Here is a 21,061-nt window from a genome sequence, read left to right as displayed (position 1 = left end):
CCCCACAAAAACCAAAGAACCAACTGAAAGACACTCATGACAGGTGGAAACTAACACCCGAATACACAGGCTCACCAAGACAGAAGCACTAGAACGCCACACCAACACCACTCCGACCCTGAACAATTCAATGCTCAACTGACCAGTGTCACACTAGATAAGAGAATAGATATTACCATCCTAGTCCCACACCCGAAGAAAATCAAATCCAAACAATACTCACTATGAAACAGCAGGGTCAGCGCAGCACCAACAAAGCGAATCTGCCCACGAGGAACCAGCATCAACCCAACCCACATGACAACTCTAACAGAATCAGAAGGACCTGAATCTGAATACAGACCCACTGACCCAACCCCCAATCTTCTACATACTTAAACCACACAACCATCTCTCCCAGCAATCCGCACACACTTTACCACACTGCATCAACAACACAATCATCACCTACAGCACTCGAGGTCTCGCCCGATCCGAAACTAGCACCAAAGACAGGCACTCTGTGTATACCGAGCTGAAGCTGCCAATAGCACATCACTTCTCCCACTCTCCTGCTTCCTTCCTCCCAACTAACCCTATCCCGGTCCTTCCTGTTTACAGATCCGCCAGAGCGCCTGGGGACCAATTCCATTGGCGACGGTGCGCTATATAAGTACCTTTAACATAAGTGTTTTCTGGTCCTAAAATATAGTATTTTTATAACCAACTGTCTAAACTGTAATCCTTGGTGTCCACTGTGTGGACTCATTGTGGTCTTCTGACCCCACTCACCTCTCCTGAGATTTAGCCATGGCCTCTCTCTCCATGCAACCCAGAAGTTGCTCCCTATTCACTATAAGAAGGGTGGCCTCCTAAATATCTGTCCACCAGACCAGAGTTTAGAAATCCATTCTAACAGATTCCAAAGGAACCTATGGCAGGAACACTGCAAAAATAAAATCTTCCCAAACCTTTCCCACACTAGAAAACATGGGTTGACCATGCCCCCAAAATAAATTAGTCAAGCACGTAAATGAAGCTCGTAAGACTTAACTTGCCTCCAGGCAAAGGTTCAAGACAGAAGTCTTGGCGGTTGCATTGATGTCAATGAAATCAAAGTTGCAAAAAGAATATCTAACTCGTAAACTGTCAATCAATGCTTTAGAAGGGGAAGACTATTTGAATGAGAACACTAAGGGCGCTGAACCACAACTCGAAATGTGCAGGAAATTTCAGTCAAGCTTTAAAAAAGCCTAGTAACAGAAAGATCGTGACATCACAGTAAAAAATAAAACATAGCGCCATGTGTTGCATCCACGAATGATGGAACAACGCGACTGCTTAAAGTTACAGGTTTCTTTTTTAGTTCTTAAGTGCTAATGACATTCCTTTTTTTATCCGGACTTACACAGGAAATCTTTGAAAGCCCCACCCACCACAGCACACAAGGTCAGCCTACTTTTCACACCGTTGTCAATTTAGTTTCTGCAAAGTCAATCGTGCTAAAACAGCACAGATGCGTTTTTCGGAAGTTGCATGTCTTTTAACTTAAAGAATTTATTTCAGCCAATCAAATTTAAGACTTTTCACTCTGGAAAAGCATTTAGTGATCCAGAACAAAGGATATGCTATACAGTGTTGTGGAATATTAATTAAAATACCATGAAGGAGCACCATGTGTCACATGACTACACCACTGACTTATTGCGGGTGCAAAGTTGAAAACTGAATTGTATTGTGAGTGTAATGAACTAACTTTTACCTGTTTTTCCCTCCTTCCCCGACAGGGTAGTTGTCCCTCCAGTTCACTGGCATAGGCATAGTGGGAGGAGCTGCCACTGGGGGTGGTGCTATTGGCACTGCAGCGGATCTGTGAATAAACAGATGTTTAGTAGTTAATGTTAATTCAGCAACACTTAGAAAAACCACAATTTACAAATCAAAATATTCACGTACGAGGGAATACAGAAAAATACATGCAAGATGCTAAGAGCATCTCAGAACAATTGAGCTTTTTATGGCTGATGCTACGCAGGGTTTGTCTTTTGTTCACAATGGCAACTCTTTATTCAGTGGTTCCTGTAAATTGAGGAAACACTTGTGGACTGAGGGAAACTTTGCACAATAGCAAGAGTGACCCCAGATGAGAGCAGAAGGCAGGTTAGAGAAGTTACTGGCATGTAGCGGTGGTTCTCGCCCAGAGCATCCTTCCCAGATTCATAAACTGTTGAATTTAGAAGCTTCTCCAAAGCAGGCATAGGGGTCTTCTGCAGACTAGGTGTGGCTGGATACTTGCCGTCACCAGAATTCTTATGCTGCGCCCTGGTAACGTTCCTTCTGCTTGGGGACTATCTGTTGTTTGCCCTGCAAGCCGAGAACCAAAACAGGTGACCCTGGTTTAAGTGAAGATTGTGTTATAGTCTTCAAGAAGCTGCCGCAATGTCCTTCGTCAATTCTGCATCCATCGGGTCCTCCGATTTCACCCAGCTCAGGTGCTGGCCTTGTACATTAAACAGTGAACCTTTGGACCACCAATCTACCAATCTGCAAGCTCTTCAACAAACGTAGACAAACTTTCAGTTTATCTTCACCTTTGGGGTCCATCGCATTTTTTTCCATTCCTTTGGCTGCAGTATTCTGAATGTTAATACAGAATTCGTATTTTGGGGATTCTAGGGCCATTTTTTGGAGCCCCTCAACTTTTTGCTATTTTACCTGCCTTTTTTGGTTCTTTGATCTTTTTGGGTGGGCAGGGGGACTGAAGTCCGTCTACCTATATGTTATATGGTATTGGGTTGCCCCCAAGCTCCCCAGTAACAGGGTTGCCTCTGAGGCACCCCATTTCTGCACTAGTGAAATGTCACTGAATTCGTTTTAGGGAATAGGTTGGTGGTAGGTGTGCTTTCATTTTGGCTTCACCGAGGGGTAAAGCTATTTTAGGGTATTGGTAGCCCAATGCCCCTTTTAGGTAGCCATTGGGCTACCAATGAGGTTGTTTTAAATCCTGCTCACTGGAATTTTGTTTCCTAGGGTCTAGGTGATCATGAGGCAGGCTTAAAATGGCCATTCTGACCAAGCGGACGCTTTGCAAGTCTATGTTGGCAGCCTCCATACTGGTCCCAACTGGTTTAGCCTAGTATAGGTCCCTAGACAAGCCATCCCACTACCCGTGAGGGTGGCTTTAGCCGAGTGGCAGTCCCAGTGACCAACCAGCATGACTGGTAATCTAAACCTCTGACCTCATCCCCTTTTTGTGATTGGCTGGCTTCCCCTCCCCCCCCCCCCCCCCCCGAGCCCCTTTCACTGGGGTATTTAGGTTCTGCCCTGCCCCCAACTCTATTGTTGCTGTGTTCCCGTTACTTGGCAGTGGCATGTTTGCCAACTGGCTGAATGAGTTTTCCCGCTGAATCCCGCCATCACTGGGCAATACTTGCTAAGTGCAACAGCTTTCAAAAAGAAATTATACTCTTGTGCGAAAAATGTAAGTTACTCATCCTAGTGACTGGAGTACTCCTAGTCCTTAGTCCCCTTTCCTCCATCCTTGTGGGCGTCCCCCAACACGGGTAAGGTACAGGAGCCTTTGGCAGAGCAATATTGAGCTTCCCCTTTAAATTTAGTAGCATGCGCGGGGCGTGGCCTCCGGTGCCTCCCCTCAGTCCCCTTTTGAACACATCACACGCTTAGATACCCCACTACTCTTGGTACATATTCACCCTTGGCATACTAACAGGGTTAGGTGGGTGGGACGTATGGAGGAAAGGGGACAATGTACTACGAGTACTCTAGTCACTAAAGTGAGTAACTTCCATTACTCATACGGCCCATCCCTTTCCTGCAACCTTGTGGGCGATTCCACCGAACAAGAACATAGGGTGGAATTGTGAAACCTGCCTCAACCCTGGGCTCTCCTGTAACCCCTGTTGTGCGCTATACAAATCCAAAAATAATAATAAATAATATCTAGGAGGAAGGAAAGGTTCTTCAGAACCACCCGACCAAACTCTGCATCGCATCTGGAGCTGGTATCCAGTGAGAAGTGCTTACAGAAGGCCGGAGTGGCCCAAGTAGCCGCCTTACTGATGACATCCCAAGAAGCAGGTCTCTGAAACTACTGCATTGGCCTTGGCTGTGACCGCATGGACATGAATCCCCTCAGGAACAGGTTTGCGAATGGGAGTTTATGCCTCCAAAATAGCCAGAACAATCCAACAGGCAATGGATGCCCAAGAGACGGGGGCGGGGTATGCCCCCAAAAGTCACGAACAAGCCTCAGACTTCCTGATGGATTTCTACGGATAAAAAACTTGAAGCTCCTCTTGAGATTCAAGGAACGTAGGGCACTCTCTGCTTCAGACTGCGGGTTCGGGAAGAATACTGGCAGGCAGATCTCTTGATTCAGATGAAATGGAGACCACCTTGAGCAAGAAGTTTGGGGAGTGCTTAAGATGACCTTGTCGTGAAAAATGGTGAAGGGCTCACACGAAGACAATGCCTGCAGCTCACTAACCCTGCACGCATAGGTGAGACCCACAAGTAACGCTATCTTTAGTGTCACCAAGCAGATGTCCACACAGAGGCCATCGGCTCGAAAGGCTTGGGTTGCAAAGCAGCAAGAACCACATTGAGGTCCCAGACCGGAAGCGGTCTATGCACTGAAGCATAAAGCCTAGAAAACCCCTTAAGGTGGGCCTTAACCATTGGTTTGGCTGCTGAAAACACATGCTCAGGGAAATTCTTTTGAGCCCCAATGGCCGCCAAATAAGTGTGCCAAGTATCCACCTGAGCCCCAGAATGAGCCACATGTGTCGAAAAAGCCAGCATGTCACCAAAAGGACAGGTGGCAGGGTCCAGACGCTTGTCAAAAGACCAATGGCCGAACCTAGTCCATTTGCTTTTATACTGAGACCACATGGAGAGCCTCCTGGCCTGCTAAATGATGTCCCAGTTGTCATCTAAAAGAACAAGTTACTTCTTACCTTGTAACGTTCTTTCGACGGGATGTTCCTCCGACGTATTCCTCATCTTAGATATCTCCTTCGAGCTCTGCTGGCCTCGGAAAATTTTTCTCTAGAGGGCGCTGCGCGTCGACGTCCTCCGAGTCGATGTCCCTCGACAGCCGCCGTATCGACGTAGACGTCATCCTGCCCATAAAGGGCGCGCGCAGCGTCCGTTGCTCAGTTCCGTTTTGTAGCCCACAATAATACATTCTGGACTAGACTAATCACCCTGAAGGAGCGTAAGCTGCACCAACACGGGAAGTAGAACTGCGGGGATGGATGGGAGGGTCGATGAGGAATACGTCGGAGGAACATCCCGTCGAAAGAACGTTACAAGGTAAGAAGTAACTTGTTCTTCGAAGGGATTGTGTCCTCCGACGTATTCCTCATCTTAGATAGGCTCCCATAGCAGTATTCTATTATTGGAGGAGGGAGTACTGACTTCACGCTGTCTTCAATTGACGAATAGAATGCAGTACAGCCCTTCCAAACCTAGTCTCTTGACTGGAGGAGGAATCCAAATTGTAAAAATGTGTAAAGGTATGGACAGACAACCATGTAGCGGCCGCACAGATGTCTTTAACCGGCACGTCTCTTTTGAGGGCCGATGAAGCTGCAATACCCCTGGTCGAATGAGCCTTAAGGTTTTGAGGGGGCTCTTTCCCTGCCAGTTTATAACATTCCAGAATGGCTAGAATGATCCATCAGGAAATGGTCTGCTTAGTTATAGGTAACCCCAGCTTGTGACCTGCGTAACCTACAAACAGCTGGTCTGCCTGTCTTATCCTGGCTAGTCTACTGATGTAAAAACTTAAAGCCCTTCTAGGGTCTAGCCTGTGTAACCTCTCTTCCTCTTTCCCCGGGTGAGGAGGAGGATAGAAAGATGGTAGGGTAATCTTCTGAGTGATATGGAATTCAGAAACCACCTTTGGGAGGAAATAAGGCTTCACTTGCAGGACAACTTTGTCTTTGTGAAATATTCTGTGAGGGGGTTTACAAGAAAGAGCTTGTAATTCGCTCACCCTTCTAGCAGATGTAAGTGCTATTAATAAAACAGTTTTAAGGGTAAGGAATCTTAACGAACAAGAATGGAGTGGTTCGAAAGGTGTGCCCATCAGGAAAGTTAGTACTAAGTTTAAATCCCATAGGGGAAATTGGAATGGTCTTGGGGGATAAACATTGGTTAACCCCTTTAGAAACTGTATTACCAAGGGTAATTTGAAATAGGATGGTTCTTCCGCAGTGCGCCTAAAGATGGATAGCGCTGCGAGATAGCCCTTAATGGTGCCAACTTGAAGGCCTGAATTCGCCAAATATAGAAGGAAGGACAAAACCATTGGTGTACCACATGAAAAAGGGTCGATATTCTGTTCTCTACACCAGCCGCAAAATCTGTTCCAACGGCAGCGGTATAAAGACTTTGTTGCTGGCCTCCTTGCCGAAAGCAACACCTCCATATCATCATCAGGGAGGTCCCAATCCTTGTACCTCAACCTTTCAGAAGCCAAGCGTGAAGGTTGAGGGTTTTGATGTCTGGATGGAGAACCTGACCTCCCTTCTGTGAGAGTAGGTTCTCTCTGAGTGGAAGTCGAATTGGAGGGCAGATGGACAAGTCTAGAAGGTCCGGATACCACGTTCTCCTGGCCCAATCCGGGGCAATTAGGATCATGGTTCTCCGGAATCTTCTCAACCTCCTGATCATTTGAGGATTCTCAACCTCCTGATCATTTGAGGAATGACAGGGACCGGTGGGAACGCGTACAGAAGCGGAAACTCCCAGTCCACTATGAACGCGTCTCCCACAGCTCATCTCGGGGGAAATTCCCTTGAGCAGAACAGATCGCATTTCCTGTTGACGCTGGTGGCGAACAGATCCACCTGAGGGGTTCCCCAAAGGGCGAAGATCTCTTGAAGGACTTCCTGAGCTAGTTCCCACTCGTGGGAGACTGTGCTCTGCCTGCTCAGAGCGTCCGCTGTTAAGTTCTTCTCTCCGGCTAGGTGAACTGCCGATAGAGAGATTCCTTCTAGGATTGCCCAAAACCAGAGCTGCATCGCCTCTCTGCACAGGGCCTTGGCCTCTCTCTCCATGCAACCCAGAAGTTGCTCCCTATTCCCTATAAGAAGGGTGGCCTCCTAAATATCTGTCCACCAGACCAGAGTTTAGAAATCCATTCTAATAGGTTCCAAAGGAACCTATGGCAGGAACACTGCAAAAATAAAATCTTCCCAAACCTTTCCCACACTAGAAAACATGGGTTGACCATGCCCCCAAAATAAATTAGTCAAGCACGTAAATGAAGCTCGTAAGACTTAACTTGCCTCCAGGCAAAGGTTCAAGACAGAAGGCTTGGCGGTTGCATTGATGTCAATGAAATCAAAGTTGCAAAAAGAATATCTAACTCGTAAACTGTCAATCAATAATGCTTCAGAAGGGGAAGACTATTTGAATGAGAACACTAAAGGCGCTGAACCACAACTCGAAATGTGCAGGAAATTTCAGTCAAGCTTCAAAAAAGCTCCACAGATCCTACGCCTCCTCTTTTGTTGAGGTAATGCATGGCCGCTGTGTTGTCCGTCAATATCAGGACGTTTTTCCCTTGTACAGCTGGCAGGAACGCCTTCAGCGCAAGTCTGATGGCTCTCAGCTCTAACAGGTTGATATGTAGTCTGGACTCCGATGGAGACCAACGACCGCTGATGGTCAAGTCGTTGGCGTGGGCTCCCCACCCCGTGAGTGAGGCATCCGTGACTACTGTTATCTCTGGCCAGGGTTGCCAAAAAAGTTCTCCTTTCAGAATGTTCTCCCGACAGGCCCACCACTGAAGGTCTCGAGCCACCCTGTCGGGAACCTGAAGAAGATCTGTCATTCTCCCTGAGAATTGTGACCACTGAGTCCTCAGTGCCCACTGGAGGGATCTCATTCTCAGGCGAGCCTCTGGCACTAGGAAAATGCAGGATGCCATGAGGCCTAGCAACCTCAAAAAGTCTCTGCGATGGTATCATTTGTGACTTCTTTAAATTGAGGGAGAAGCCCAGCCTGTGAAGGGAGTGGCACACATGATTTAATTGGATCTGAGCTTGTTCCGAAGAGACAGCCCTGATCAACCAATCGTCCAGGTAGGGGTAGACATGAATCCCTTCCCTCCTTAGACTAGCCGCCACTACCGACATTAACTTGAAGACCCTCGGGGCGGAGGTCAGCCCAAATGGCAGCACTCGAATTGATAGTGAGAATTGCCAATTGCGAACCTCAGGTATTTCCTGTGTTTGAGATGGATAGGCACATGGAAATAAGCGTCCTGAAGGTCCAGAGATGCCAACCAGTCCGGGAACTGAAGGGCCTGGAGGATCTGAGAAAGAGTGACCATCTTGAATTTGTCCTTTGAGGAATTTGTTCAATTCTCGCAAGTCCAAGATGGGTCTCAGTCCTCCGTCTTTCTTTGGAATGAGAAAGTAAAGGGAGTACCAGCCCTTGTTCCTCTCCGCTACAGGTACCGGTTCTATGGCACCTTTCTCTAGCAGGTCCAAAATTTCCTGCAAGAGGAGCGGATCTGGAGCTTTCTGAGAGCTGATCCCCGGTGGATGACTGAGGTATGCGTAGGAGAGGCAGGCAGTAACCTTGGGCAACTGTTTCCAATGTCCAAGCATCTGACGTGATAGCCTGCCATTCCGCCAGATGTGGAGTCAACTTGCCTCCTACAGGTGTCCTATGAGGGAAGTCCTCAGAGTGGTTTTGGGGCGGCTGATGCAGATGCCGATGGTAAAGAGGCATCTGCTGTTGCTGCGGCCTTTGAATATCTACCACGTCCACCTCGGGTAGTTCTTCTTTGTCCCCTTTGAGCCGGTCGTCCTCTACCTCTTCCGAATGCGGAGTAGAAGCGAAAGGACTTGCCTCTCGCAGAGGTTCCTGTGGGACGAAAAGGTGTCTGACAGATTGCAGCGCCTAGGGATTTTGCTGCTGCTTTTGAAGTTTGCAGTTTTTCTAAACTGTCATCCGCCTTTTTCACAAACAAATAAGAGCCATCGAATGGCATGTTCAAGAGCCTGGCTTGCAAATCTGGGGCAAAACCAGACTCTCTCAACCAAGCAAATCTCCTGGTTGAAGAACTTGCAGCCATTGCTCTGCTGATACTGTCAGCCGAATCAATGCCCGTCTGGAGGGATTCGCACATAGCGTCTTTACTGTCCTGTATGATATTCAGGAACGCCTCCCTTTCTTCTCCCTCCGGGATGCAGTCAGCCGCTGTAGAAGCACACTCCCAAAGTGTATGGCTGAATCTAGCAAGGGTGCAAGTAGCATTCACAGATTTTAACACCATGCTACATGCCGAAAAAAACTTTCTTTGCCATAGCATCATATTTTTTATCGTCCCTGTCCTGTGGGACGGTAGGATAAGCCGTCTTGACATCGGTAGAAGATGCTGCCTGTACCACCAGACTTTCTGGGATGGGTGTTTTGACAAAAACTCCGGGTCTGTAGAGGATACCCTATATTTTGTAGAAAGTATTTTATTTACTGCTGGGACGGCATCTGGGGTTTCCCAGTTTGTCATAATCTTCCTCTGAAGAGCTTTATGGAAAGGCACCACAGGATCCTCCTGTGGGCCTTTATCAAGAATATCCGTGAGGTCATCTTGTTGGAAAGATTGTGAAGGTGCAGACCACCCCATAAACTCTGTGATCCTGGCTATTAAGGCTCTATAGGGGGTTTCAGCATGCTCCCCCGGGTCTGGCCTAGCAAACTCCACCTCAGGGGAAGTGTCTAACCCACTTGCCTCATGTAAGGAATCATGAAGATCCTTTAACCTGCGTTCTTCAGAGGAAAATTCCTCTCTAATTGGGGTTACAGGTCCCTGCAACTCAAATGTGTCTTCCTGTTCAGACAATTCACCCTCTTCCAAAATTGAGGACATAGTTCTCAATTGTTCTGAACTCATAAAGGGAGTAAATCCCATTTCTAAGGCAGAGGGTGCCGAACTTGTCATTATCGGCCTCGAAAACGTCGATGTTGCCGACGTCGAAGGCTTCGAGCGTGGCGTCGAAAACAAAGGAGGAGGCCTCGATGACCTAGACAGAATTGGGATTCTACTCTACAATCTCGAAGCCATCGTCATCGAGGACCTGGGGATAGTCACTGGGTGTGTCGTGACCGTGACTTTTCTTGGCGTCGAAGCTGGCGTCGAGTCGACAGACCCGTGTGTCGAAGGTCCCTTCGACAACGGCGTCGAAGACACCGACCTCGGCGTCGACGGAACCCTCGACGGCGTCGACAGAACCTTTGAGGAAGGTTTGGAGGTCATAGTCCTACTCGAGGGTTCGAGACGCGCTCGAGACGTTTCCTTCGCCGGGTACTGCGACTCGCGGCGTTTTTGACCTTCGGGTCTTTCGACCAGAGCATCGCTCTCGGCAGTCTTCGAGGGGGGTCGAGGCCGCTTTCTCGAAGACGCTCATCATATTTTTGCGGAATTCCTCCCATTCAGCCCGGGAACTATGTTTCGTGGGGCAAGGGATTCTTTTTGGCGAAACGGAGGAAGAGGAAGACGGAGAAGGGGATCTTCGACATCTCCTCTTCGAGTGCTTCGATCTCGAGGAGTGATGGGACCCACTCCGAGACCTGGAGCGCGAATGGTGACGAGGAGACGAGTGTCTCGACTTCGACGACGAAGAAGAAGCTTTAAAAGTCTTACCTTTCTCCAGCTTCCCCCTGCGCTCCTTCAGGGCCTTAGCTGTCATGGACATACAGTCCTCGCACTCCGAACAATGGTGTTCAGCTCCCCAACACCACAGACAAACTCTGAGGGTCAGTCAGCGACATCTTTTTTCCACAATCTCGGCATTTTTTGAACCCGGATCGAGGAGTTGTCGTTCCGACGAGGAAGCCATCGAGTAAGTATCGAATAACTTGAGGTAAATAGTATTAATCTGACAAGAACTGAGCAACGGTATTCCGAGGCACTGAGTAAGCGCGGAAAAACGGAACTGAGCAACGGACGCTGCGCGCGGCCTTTGTAGGCAGGATGACGTCGATACGGCGGCTGTCGGGGGACATCGACTCGGAGGACGTCGACGCGCAGCGCCCTCTAGAGAAATATTTTCCGAGGCCAGCAGAGCTGGAAGGAGATATCTAAGATGAGGAATACATCGGAGGACACAATCCCTTCGAAATAGAGCATGCTGTAGTCTCAGCTGGTCAGGAACCAGGCCGCCAGCGCCAGCTTGGCTGGGTCTGGATATTCCAACTGCCCCGCCCTGCTGCGTCAGGAAGCCCCTGCTCGGGATCGGAATGTGGACGGGATAGTGCGCGACTGCAGCAGATCCGAAAACCAGGGTCTCAAAGGCAATTGGGGCCAACCAGGATGAGGCTGCCAACCACCAAAGCCCGGAACTTGCTTTGGGGTGGGTGGGAACGCATAACACCTGCGGCCATGCCAACAGATCTGGAAGCCGTCTCCCAGTGACCCCTGACCTGCCGATGAAGCAAACTGGGGGCACTTGGCATTCCGGGGAGATGCGATCAAGTCCAGGTCGAAGAACCCCCTCTGCCCAAACCGCTGGAACAGGGGAAACAAGGAGTCTCTGTGCAACTTCCACTCAGTTGTTGGTCCGCTTCTGCATTGCTGTGCCCCGGGAGGTGGACCGCAGAAATCCAAACCCCTTCCATCGGGGCCCATTCCCAGATCGATACCACCTCCATGTAGGCGGGGTGAGGGGGGAAGACGGACGCCACCCTGCTTATACAGGTAAAACATTGTAGCAGAGTTGTTTGTCCTGACCAGAACAGACCTGTCCCTGATTGTTAGGGAGAATTATTATTGTGCTGAGGCCACCAGCTCTTTTGCTGGACTTCGGACCTTTAAATCTTAACCCTGGAGCGCGAGAGACCTTTTTCTCACTCTGTTTTACCTGATTTGGATTTTGTTTTCTCACAGTTTTTTGGAGCCCGACAAACTCCATAGGCATCTTTTGTTTGTATGGTGACACAGCACCTTCAGTGTAGTGTCACTGAGAAATACTTTAGATTTCTCATAAGGTTTAAATACCTTTTCTTGTGTGAACTACAGTTTCCAAGAATAGAAAAGTGAAATTGACTTTACTTACATTTTCTCTTTGTAGGTCCAGCACACACCATCGTATGTGGAGTACTGGGGTTACCTAGTAGCCCCTTATCCTACATTCTCATGTAAAATTTTTATGTTACCCTCACTACTTTAAATGGCTGGTGGCAGTGGTTTACTTTTTCCTACCATTGTGCTTTTCTGAACCCTCAGCTGCAGTACAGCATCCATGGTTTACCATTTTGACAAAACGGCCCAGTCTTCTTTTCTCGCCATTTTCCGTTTGTGAGGTCTTTCTTGGGTTTTACTCTAAATGTTGACAGGTTTGAGCCCTTTGTTGGCCCTGAAGCCCACCCCTGGTTCCAGTGTGTCTGGAAGGACAGGATGTTAGGGAGGGTCCCGAAACTCCCCCGTCCTTTGTCTCTAGGAATGCCTGAATGCATTTAGTCCCGATTGACTGGCTGGCTGTTCTTTCAGGACAGTCACCCTTCCGTGCAATTGACTGCCTAAGCTGTGATTGAATGGAAGAGACCTACTTAAAAAGGTGAGCGTTTTGGGACTACAGACCACTGGAAGAAACACCCAGTGAAGCCCTGCTGCTGTGTTGACCTTTTTCACCTCTACAGAGAAGCCCCCGGACGAAACTACTTCTCCCCTTGGGGTAGTGAGACCAACTAACCCCGAGACTAACTCAATTGAACCACCATTCCCGACTTGCTGTGCCTCTCTGTTGCTTCGGAAGCCCAATGCCAGGGGTCGAGCATCCGTAGTCTAGTAAAACGTCTGCCGCAGAACAAATCCGACCTGAAGCCCTGGGAGACTCCCAAGAATCATCCTGAAGCAGGACCTCCAGAGTCCCCTCACCAGAGTGCCAGACCGAGCGAGCGAAGTGCAACCACTGGCAGCCTGACCAGGGGCGACGTTGACAGGCTGAGAAGATCCAGGTCACAAATCTGCCTCGGCCATGCCGGGGCTACGAAGAGCATCTTGCATTGGCACCGTTTGAGTGGATTGTTGACTCGCAGCAGGAGAGGCAACGGAGGGAACAGGCCTTCCCGTGGGAAGGAAAAGGCATCCCCATGCTCCTCGGCTTGTGGAACCTGCTAGAGAGTCTGTCATTTGGAATTTGTCACAAACAGATCTATCTGGGGTCTGCCCCACTTGCGGAAGAGGTGGTCCACTTGATCTTGTCTGTCAAAGTTCCCACTCGTGGCAAAAGCGCCTGTCTGTGATGACAGTCTCCTGGTACGGGGGGCTGCAGAAATCCGTGCCCACAACGATGTTGGAGTGCACACAGCCCGCCGCTCAACGGAACTCCTCATCAAGAGGAATTGTGTCTGCGAAGCTTCCGGACACCTAGATCCACCGAGCGTCCAGGAATTCCTGAAGAGGTCGCATCCGCAACCTGCAAAGGCGGATCAGATAAACGCACAACATTATGCCGAGCAGCAACTTGATGGTCCGCACCGTGGCGGTCTTCAGTGCCAACAGCCATTGCACAGCATGGCAGGTATCGTCTCTTCCGAGGGGGCCGCCAGGCAGGAGACCGTGTTTAGCCTGGCCCCCAGGAACAGCACGTTCTGCTATGGTATCAAGCAGGACTTTGGATAGTTGACAGAGTATCCCAGATCCGTCAGTAGCCGGATGGTCTTCTCTGTGTTCGACAGCTAGTTCCCTGGACTTGGCCAGTCGTCGAGGTACGGGTACACATGTATCCCTTGTAGATGCAGATGGGCAGCAACTGGTGCCAGGCACTTCGTAAACACCTTGGGCGCTGACTTCAACCAGACGTCCTCCAGATCCAGCAATGTTGAGAAGTCTCCTTCCTCCAGTTGGCAGAGCACGTGCTGCAACGGGACCACCCTGAATTTTAGAGGGTTGAGGCATTTGTTGAGAAGCTGCAGGTCTAGAATGGGCCTCCAGCCCCTGGTCATCATCTTTACTAAGGAAGATCTGAAGTAGACTACGGAGCCCCAGAATCGCTTTGGAAACGGCTCCATCGCCCCTTTTCTAATCAATACTCTTACTTCCTGCAGGAGTTGAGGGATGTGCTCCTACCAGGCTACCGGAGGCATCTGCGGACACTTCTGCTGGAACTCTAGGGTGTGTCCGTGGGCGAGAGCCTCCAGCACCCATCGGTCGGTGGAGACTTCAAGCACTCCGACAAAGCCCGCCAGCCAGCCACCCACCAGGGTGCAAGGGTGGAGGCCCGACGTCCTGGCCGGTTCAATCTTGCTTCGGGGCATGCGTGCCGCCTTGGGAGCGACGACGTCGGCCACCTCCACCGAAAGCCTTGGAACGGCCTCTGTCGGCCTCCTGGGTCATGGATCAGGAGGGTTGCCTGTATGAAGAGGACCCACCGCCGAAACCCTTCAACCATCTGCCAAATTTTCCACCAGAGGCACGAAAGGACAGTCAGTGTTGAAGAGTGCCCAAGGCACAGACTGTCTCAGTGTCGGTCTTAATAGCCTGCAACGACTCGTCGATGGCCTTCCCGAAAAGGTTGTCCTAGTCGAAGGGCATGCCCAGAACTGGACCTCCTAACGAAAGTTGGTGGCTTTCAGCCAGCCACGACTGATGCAGACACCATTCCCCATCTGTCGGAACCCCGTGTCTGCGATGCCCAGGGCACCGGTGATGTCATGGTCTGATGCCACCTCCCCCTCCTGGAGGACAGACAGTGCTTCGACCCGCTTCTCGCCGGGTAGGAACTGCAGCAGTGGGGCCATCTTACACCACAGCTCCAAGTCATATCTGGCCAGGATAGCAAAGGCATTGGCTGCCATGACTGTGGACACCGCCAAGTAGATTACTTTCCTTCCCATGGCATCCACCTTCATCCTCTCGCTATCGGGAGGGACGGAGGATGAAGACGCGGGGTTAGGCAACCTCTTCTTTGCTGCCACAGAGACCACCGACTCCGGGGAAGGCTGTGAGCATAGGCACTTGGGTGCAGACGCCCGGACCTAGCATTTTCTCCAGCTGATCCGCCATGGCCGATTCCTCATCAAAGCCAGCCCTTCCTCCGAAACGTCATCCAGGCGAGACACCACCAAGATGGTCTTCCTCTTGGCCTCACGTCGTTGATATAGGAACCCTTCCTTCCTGGTCTCCTCTGGTGTCAGTTCGAAGAAGACAGACGCCCTGGCGACCATGGCATGGAACGACGCCACCTCATCTGGGATCAGCCGTGGCCGTCGTTTCTCTATGGGGTGGAGGGGCAGTGGCGTAGGGTGCTGCTACCTCTTCTTCGCTGGAGGTTGGTGTGGGGCCACCGGTATCCATTTCTGAATCCCTGCAATAGGGTGAGCCGGGTCGAAAGGATGTCCAGCGAAACATCCCTGGGAGGGGTCAGGGCGGTAGACCTACTAGTCCCCGCTCCGTCAAGTATGCCGTCGTCACCTCCGTCGTCCACATCAGGATTTGTCATTGTCGTCTCCCACGTCCTCCTGGATCGTGTGGACAGATGCCTGGTCCTCCACGTCCGAGGAAGAAATATCTATGCCCTGGAGTACGGTTGAGGCCTAACCACCCACCCACCCCCCAACCCCTTCTTTGCATCCCGGAAAGTCTGGTTCGTGCTCAGGGATGGCATCCTCTTCACTGGTGTCCTCTCCCCCGGCTTGGCCGATGCCTCACGTCTCAGGTGCAGGGTTACTTTGGGCACTGGCGGGGCTACCTTGTCTAGGTCAGCCACCCATGGCCATCGAGAGGACGGCCGCCACCAACTCTATAGTGGACGACTTCACCTAGGCCGCCTGGGCCTTCTGGGGCAGTTGAGTCGTCTCTTCCTGCGCCTTCGTCTTCAGGCTTTTCCCGCAGCTTTGCAGATTTCCCCATTGGAGGAGGAGCTTGAGTGATGGCTGGAGATGGAGGCAGACAGTGAAGATGAGGGCGCCCTGCCTGTCGCGGGACCCGCTTGCACTGGGCCCCGATGAAAAAGGGCTTGCGGCACTTGACCTTGTCTTGGGCCCCCATGGATGGAGCGCCCTCAAAGGACTTAGAAGCCTGCTCTTGGGTCCTGGGTGAGGCTGCATACTGCACGAGGTAGAGGCCTTGGCACTGAGCCACCCGCCAGCCTACTCTGACGATCCTTCACGGTTTGCTTGGAGAACCTGAGGCTGATTTCGCAATCTGCTTCCTTGTGATCCGGATGGAGACAGTAGAGGCATTGAAGGTGTTGGTCCTCCACAAACACGTTCTGCAAGGAACAAGTTACTTACCTGTAACTGTTGTTCTCCAGCATGGGGCTGGCATGGATTCACATGCTCATGAATATTCCCAGTCAGGCTGGGAATCCTCGGTAAAGAAAAAATCAGTTTAGTTTCTGAACGGTCTTTCTACTAATAACCAATCACTTGTCTCTGGGTCATACTGCCCCCAGCCAATGAATGCCCTCTACCTAAGCCCCTCCTCTGGCAGCCATCTTCAGATTTGGTAACACGTAAAGTGGCAGTAGGACCAAGAGAAGAGCCGCAGAGGTGTTGGAGGGAGGGTTCAAATGTGAATCCATGCCAGACCCATGCTGGAGAACAGTTACAGGTAAGTAACTAGTTCCTTCTCCAGCATGGGGTCTGGCATGGATTCACATGCTCATGAATACAAGAATACATGGCAGTACACATGCAAAACCACGGGAGGCGGCAAGGCTCAACATTAAGCATTTCAACAACTCAACATTAAGCATCTTTTACCTCCTCACCAGGCTCACCTTCAAGCGTACAGGTTGAGCAGCACTGCCTGGCCGACTCTGGACTCCTCCCTGGAATCCCAGTCAACAGTAGAATCTCGTGAAGGTTTGTGTCGACTTCCACGTAGCAGCCCTGCAGATGTCCAGACAGGAATGCCGTGATAGCAGCGATCGCTCTGGTTGAATGGGCTCTCGGACAGCCGGGCAAAGGTCGGTTTGCCAACCGGTGACAGTGCATGATGCAGCCGGAGAGCAATCTGGAAATGGAAGCCTTCGACAAGGCCTTCCCTTGGTTCACAGGTCCAAAGTTCACAAACAGCTGTGATGTCTCCAAAGACTCTTTGTGCAGTCCACGTAGAACTTCAGCGCTCTAGCCACATCCAGCAAGTGCAAAGTCCTCTCAGCCGGCGACGGGAAGAAAACAGGTAACACCAAGGACTCGTTGAGATGGAAGTCCAACGGCACGCTGACAAGTCCCGAAGGTCCGGGAACCATATCTGCCTCGGACACGCCGGTGCGACGAGGATCATCCTGCACCGGGAGCGTCTGAGTTGACTGATGAGTCGCAGAAGCAATGGCAACAGTGTGAATGCGTACAGGAACAGGCCGTCCCAGGGGAAGGAGAATGCATCGCCCATGCTCCCCGGCTGGGGAAATCTGCTGGCGAACCTCCGGTACTTGGTGTTTGCCGCCGTCTTGAACAGGTCAATCTGGGGACAGCCCCATTGTCGAAATTGTAGATCCACTTGATCCTGCCGAAGCTCCCACTCGTGGCAAGAGCGCAGCTCCCTGCTGAGTGAGTTGGCGACTTTTTCATTCCTGCCAGATGAAAAAGTACCAGTAACATCCCCTGGGTGACGGCTCAGTGCCACAGATCCTGCACTTCCATGGATAGGGCTGGGGATCTGGTGCCCCCCTGCTTCCGGATGTAGAACATCGTGGTGGTGTTGTCGGTGAAGATACGTACCACTTTGCCCTTGAGGGACGGAAGGAAAGACCTGAGGGCCCAGAACACAGCCAGGAGCTCCAGGACGTTGATATGCAGGGACGTCTCCACCAGGAGCCATAGGCCTCTTGCGTGGAGATCTCCGGTGAGATCTCCGGTGTGCGCTCCCCAACCCTCCAGGGGCGCGTCCGTCGTCACCGGCTCCTGATGCGCTGGGGTCTGGAAGTTCATGCCCGCCGCGGAACGTCTTGAGGGAGATCTGGTCTTCGAAGCTGCCCTCCGCTTGCATCCAACAGGCGTCAAGGAACTCCTGCAATGGCCGCATCCGCAACCTGCATAGACGCACGAGGTAGATGCATGATGATATCAAGCCGAGCAGCGACTTGATGGACCTCACCCGGGCCACTTACATGGTCAACAGCCATTGTACCTTAACCAGGACGGCCTTCGTCCCTTCCTCCGACGGTGAAGCCAACCGCGCCACTGTGTCGAGTCTGTACCAAGTGGGATTTTGCGAAGTTGATGAAGAATCCCAGATCCGTGAGCAGGCTGACTGTCTTCGCTGTGTGATCGACAGAGTTCTCTTGACTTTGCTCGGATGAGCCAATCGTCCAGGTAGGGGTATACGTGGATCCCCTGTAGGCGCAGCCGTGCCGCCACCGGTGCCAGGCACTTGGTGAAGATCCTTGGCGCCAACTTCAACCCGAAGGGCAGGGACTTGAACTGGTAGTGTCGCCCTTGGACCACGAATCGTAGGAACTTTCGATGTCCTTTGTATATGGAGATGTGGAAGTAGGCATCCTCCAAGTCCAGCCACGACAGGAAGTCGCCCTCCTCCAGCTGTCGCAGCACATGCTGAAGGGTGACCATCCGGAACTTCTGGGACTGGGACGGAGGCGGCGAAGGTCTAGGATGGGCCACCAGCCGCTGGTCTTCTTTTGGACAAGAAAGTACCGCGAGTACACTCGGGAGTCGCGGAGCCTCTTCGGGACAAGTTCTATCGGGCCCTTTTTTAGCACTGCTCGTACCTCCAGAAGCAGCTGTGGCACGTGGTTTTCCTTCCTGGCCACGTGTGGTAGACGGGAACTCCAGAGTGTGCCCGTGGGCCAGGGCATCTAGCACCCAACGGTTGGTGGAGATGGACGCCCACACGCTGATGAAATTCGCCAGCCGGCCTCCCACCGGGGTGCTCGGGTGGGGGCCCCGACGTCACGGCCGGTTCAGTGTTGCTTCGCCGAGGCCTTGCCACATTGGCCTCCTTGGCGATGACGACTGTGTCCTCAGGCCGCCTGCGATGAGGAGCGGGCCGCCTGGTGGTACGACGCGGAACTGCTGCCGAATCCTTTGGATGAACCATGAGACTTGACTCCGGAGGTCCGAAAGGACGGCCGTCGTCGATGGAGAGAACCCAGGGCCCGGGCCATCTCGGTGTCTGCCTTGATGGCCTACAGTGACTCGTCCACTGCCTTGCCGAACAGGTTGCTCCCGTCGAAGGGCATGTCCAGTACCCTGGTCTGCACGTCCTGACGGAAATCGGTGGCCTTGAGCCAACCGCGCCAGCGAAGGCAAACGCTGTTGCCCATCTGGCGAAAGCCGGTGTCAGCGATGTCCGTGGCCACTGATGGCGTGGTCCGAAGACACCTCGCCTTCCTGCAGGATTTCAAGTGCTTCCGCCCTCATGTCGTCTGGGAGGAAGTCCAGGAGGGGAGCGATCTTGAACCACAGCTCCCTGTCGTAGCGCGCCACGATCACGAGGGCATTGGCCGCTTTGATGGTCGTCGCTGCCGACGAGATGACCAGTCATCCCATGGCGTCCAGCTTCTTCCCCTCGCCGTCTGGTGGGGAAGTAGAAATTGATGCCGTCGCCCCAGCTGATTTCTTCTTGGCCGCTGCAGAGACCACCGAATCTGGGGACGGCTGTGCTCTGAGGCACATAGGGGCGTAGTCTGGGCCCCTGTACTTCTCGTACCGGTCCCTCTTCGAGGAGCCTTGAACAGGTTCTTCAGCAGTGACAGTCCTTCGTCCCAGATGTCATCCGGTAACAGGACTGAGAGGACGGTCTTCCTCTTGGCCTTCCGTTGTTGGTAGAGGAAACCCTCCTTCTGCTTTTCGGGATATAGCTGGAACAGCTCCAATGCCCTGGCAATCATGGAGTGAAAGGAGCCAATTTCGTCAGAGGTGGGGGGCCTGGGCAGTGGGTGATGGGAGATCTGTCCCCGTCATCACCACCGTCGTTGTCCGTCCCTGTTGTCGCCGTCTCCATTCCCGTCTCATCCCTTGGTGGAGGGGATGGAGGTGAAGGATGGAAGGGAGGGGCAGGATGGATTCGCCTCCGCTTTTTCGGTCGGCTCCCCGACGGTCCAGGCGCCGCTGGATCGTCAGCTGGGGGGCAAGGGCAACCTTGTCCTTACCACCGTACACAGGGTCTGCAAAGCCATCAGGATTGCTCCCGAATTGTCCTGTGGCGTAGGCATCGGTTGCGACGGGAGCGACGGCTGGGGGGCGGGGTCCTCCGTTTCCTCCACGGGCCGCTGCTCCTCGTCTGCCCCACCGTTGCGCACTATGTCTGCCCGCCGGGATCCCTCCCGTAGGACCAGACTTCCTCAGACTTCTTGTCCAGGATCTTTTTGACGCCAGCCAGCTCATCCTCAGAGGTGGCATCTGTGTCCCTTATGGCTACCGTGATAAAGGTTCTGTCTCCCGTCCCTTGGAAGGGACGCCCATGCAGTATGGAGGAAAGGGGACGTGACGTAAAAGTATCATCATTTATAAATATATAGTGACATATGAAGGAAACTAAGTGCAGCTCTACAACCTACTAATAGGCTTCACAGAAAACACCCTAGCAGGATTCTAGCTGTGGGAATGAGTGCACTGGATGGGAGGCCTCCCCATCACAGATAAGAACAAGTTACTTTCTTACCTGGTAACGTTCTTTCGATGGGATGGTCCGACGACGTATTCCATATCTATGACATGTAATCACCACAGCTGTGCTGCTTCGGAAACTTTTCCGGCGTCTGCGTCCTGCGTCGATGACGTCGATGCGCCGACGTCGAGGACCTCCTCCAACGTCCGACGTCATCCGATGTGATAAGTAGGACGCACAACGCCCGTAGCCTCAGTTGTAGTTTTTTCCCCCCAGAACGTGTGACATAAGTCAACTGCCAGTCAGACACAAAGCCTTGCTGAACGTAAGCTGCAATCGCAAAAGAAATTCTGCAGCGGGGAAGGCAGGGCGGGAGCGATATGGAATACGTCGTCGGACCATCCCATCGAAAGAACGTTACCAGGTAAGAAAGTAACTTGTTCTTCGAGGGGATTGGGTCCTCCGATGTATTCCATATCTATGACAGACTCCCAAAGCAGTATCAAAGCAAGGAGGAGGGAAAGA

At 51.8% G+C, this 21,061-nt stretch overlaps 1 protein-coding gene across 3 annotated transcripts in view; it reads right to left on the bottom strand.

Annotated features, from left to right (window-relative positions):
- Positions 1-21,061, bottom strand: part of PRPF3 (pre-mRNA processing factor 3) — a 1,104,158-nt gene that overhangs the window by 927,974 nt on the left and 155,123 nt on the right. For all 3 annotated transcript variants that reach the window (XM_069649724.1, XM_069649725.1, XM_069649726.1), the window contains exon 7: positions 1,742-1,849. In XM_069649724.1, coding sequence (XP_069505825.1) covers positions 1,742-1,849 — 108 coding nt within the window. The remainder of the gene's footprint in view (positions 1-1,741; positions 1,850-21,061) is intronic.

This window comes from Ambystoma mexicanum, chromosome 1p (assembly GCF_040938575.1).
Source record: "Ambystoma mexicanum isolate Mex_15411 chromosome 1p, UKY_AmexF1_1, whole genome shotgun sequence".
NCBI classification, from domain to species: Eukaryota; Metazoa; Chordata; class Amphibia; order Caudata; family Ambystomatidae; genus Ambystoma; species Ambystoma mexicanum.
The sequence above is the reverse complement of the archived record's forward strand: the minus strand, read 5'-3'. Positions and strand labels throughout refer to the sequence as shown.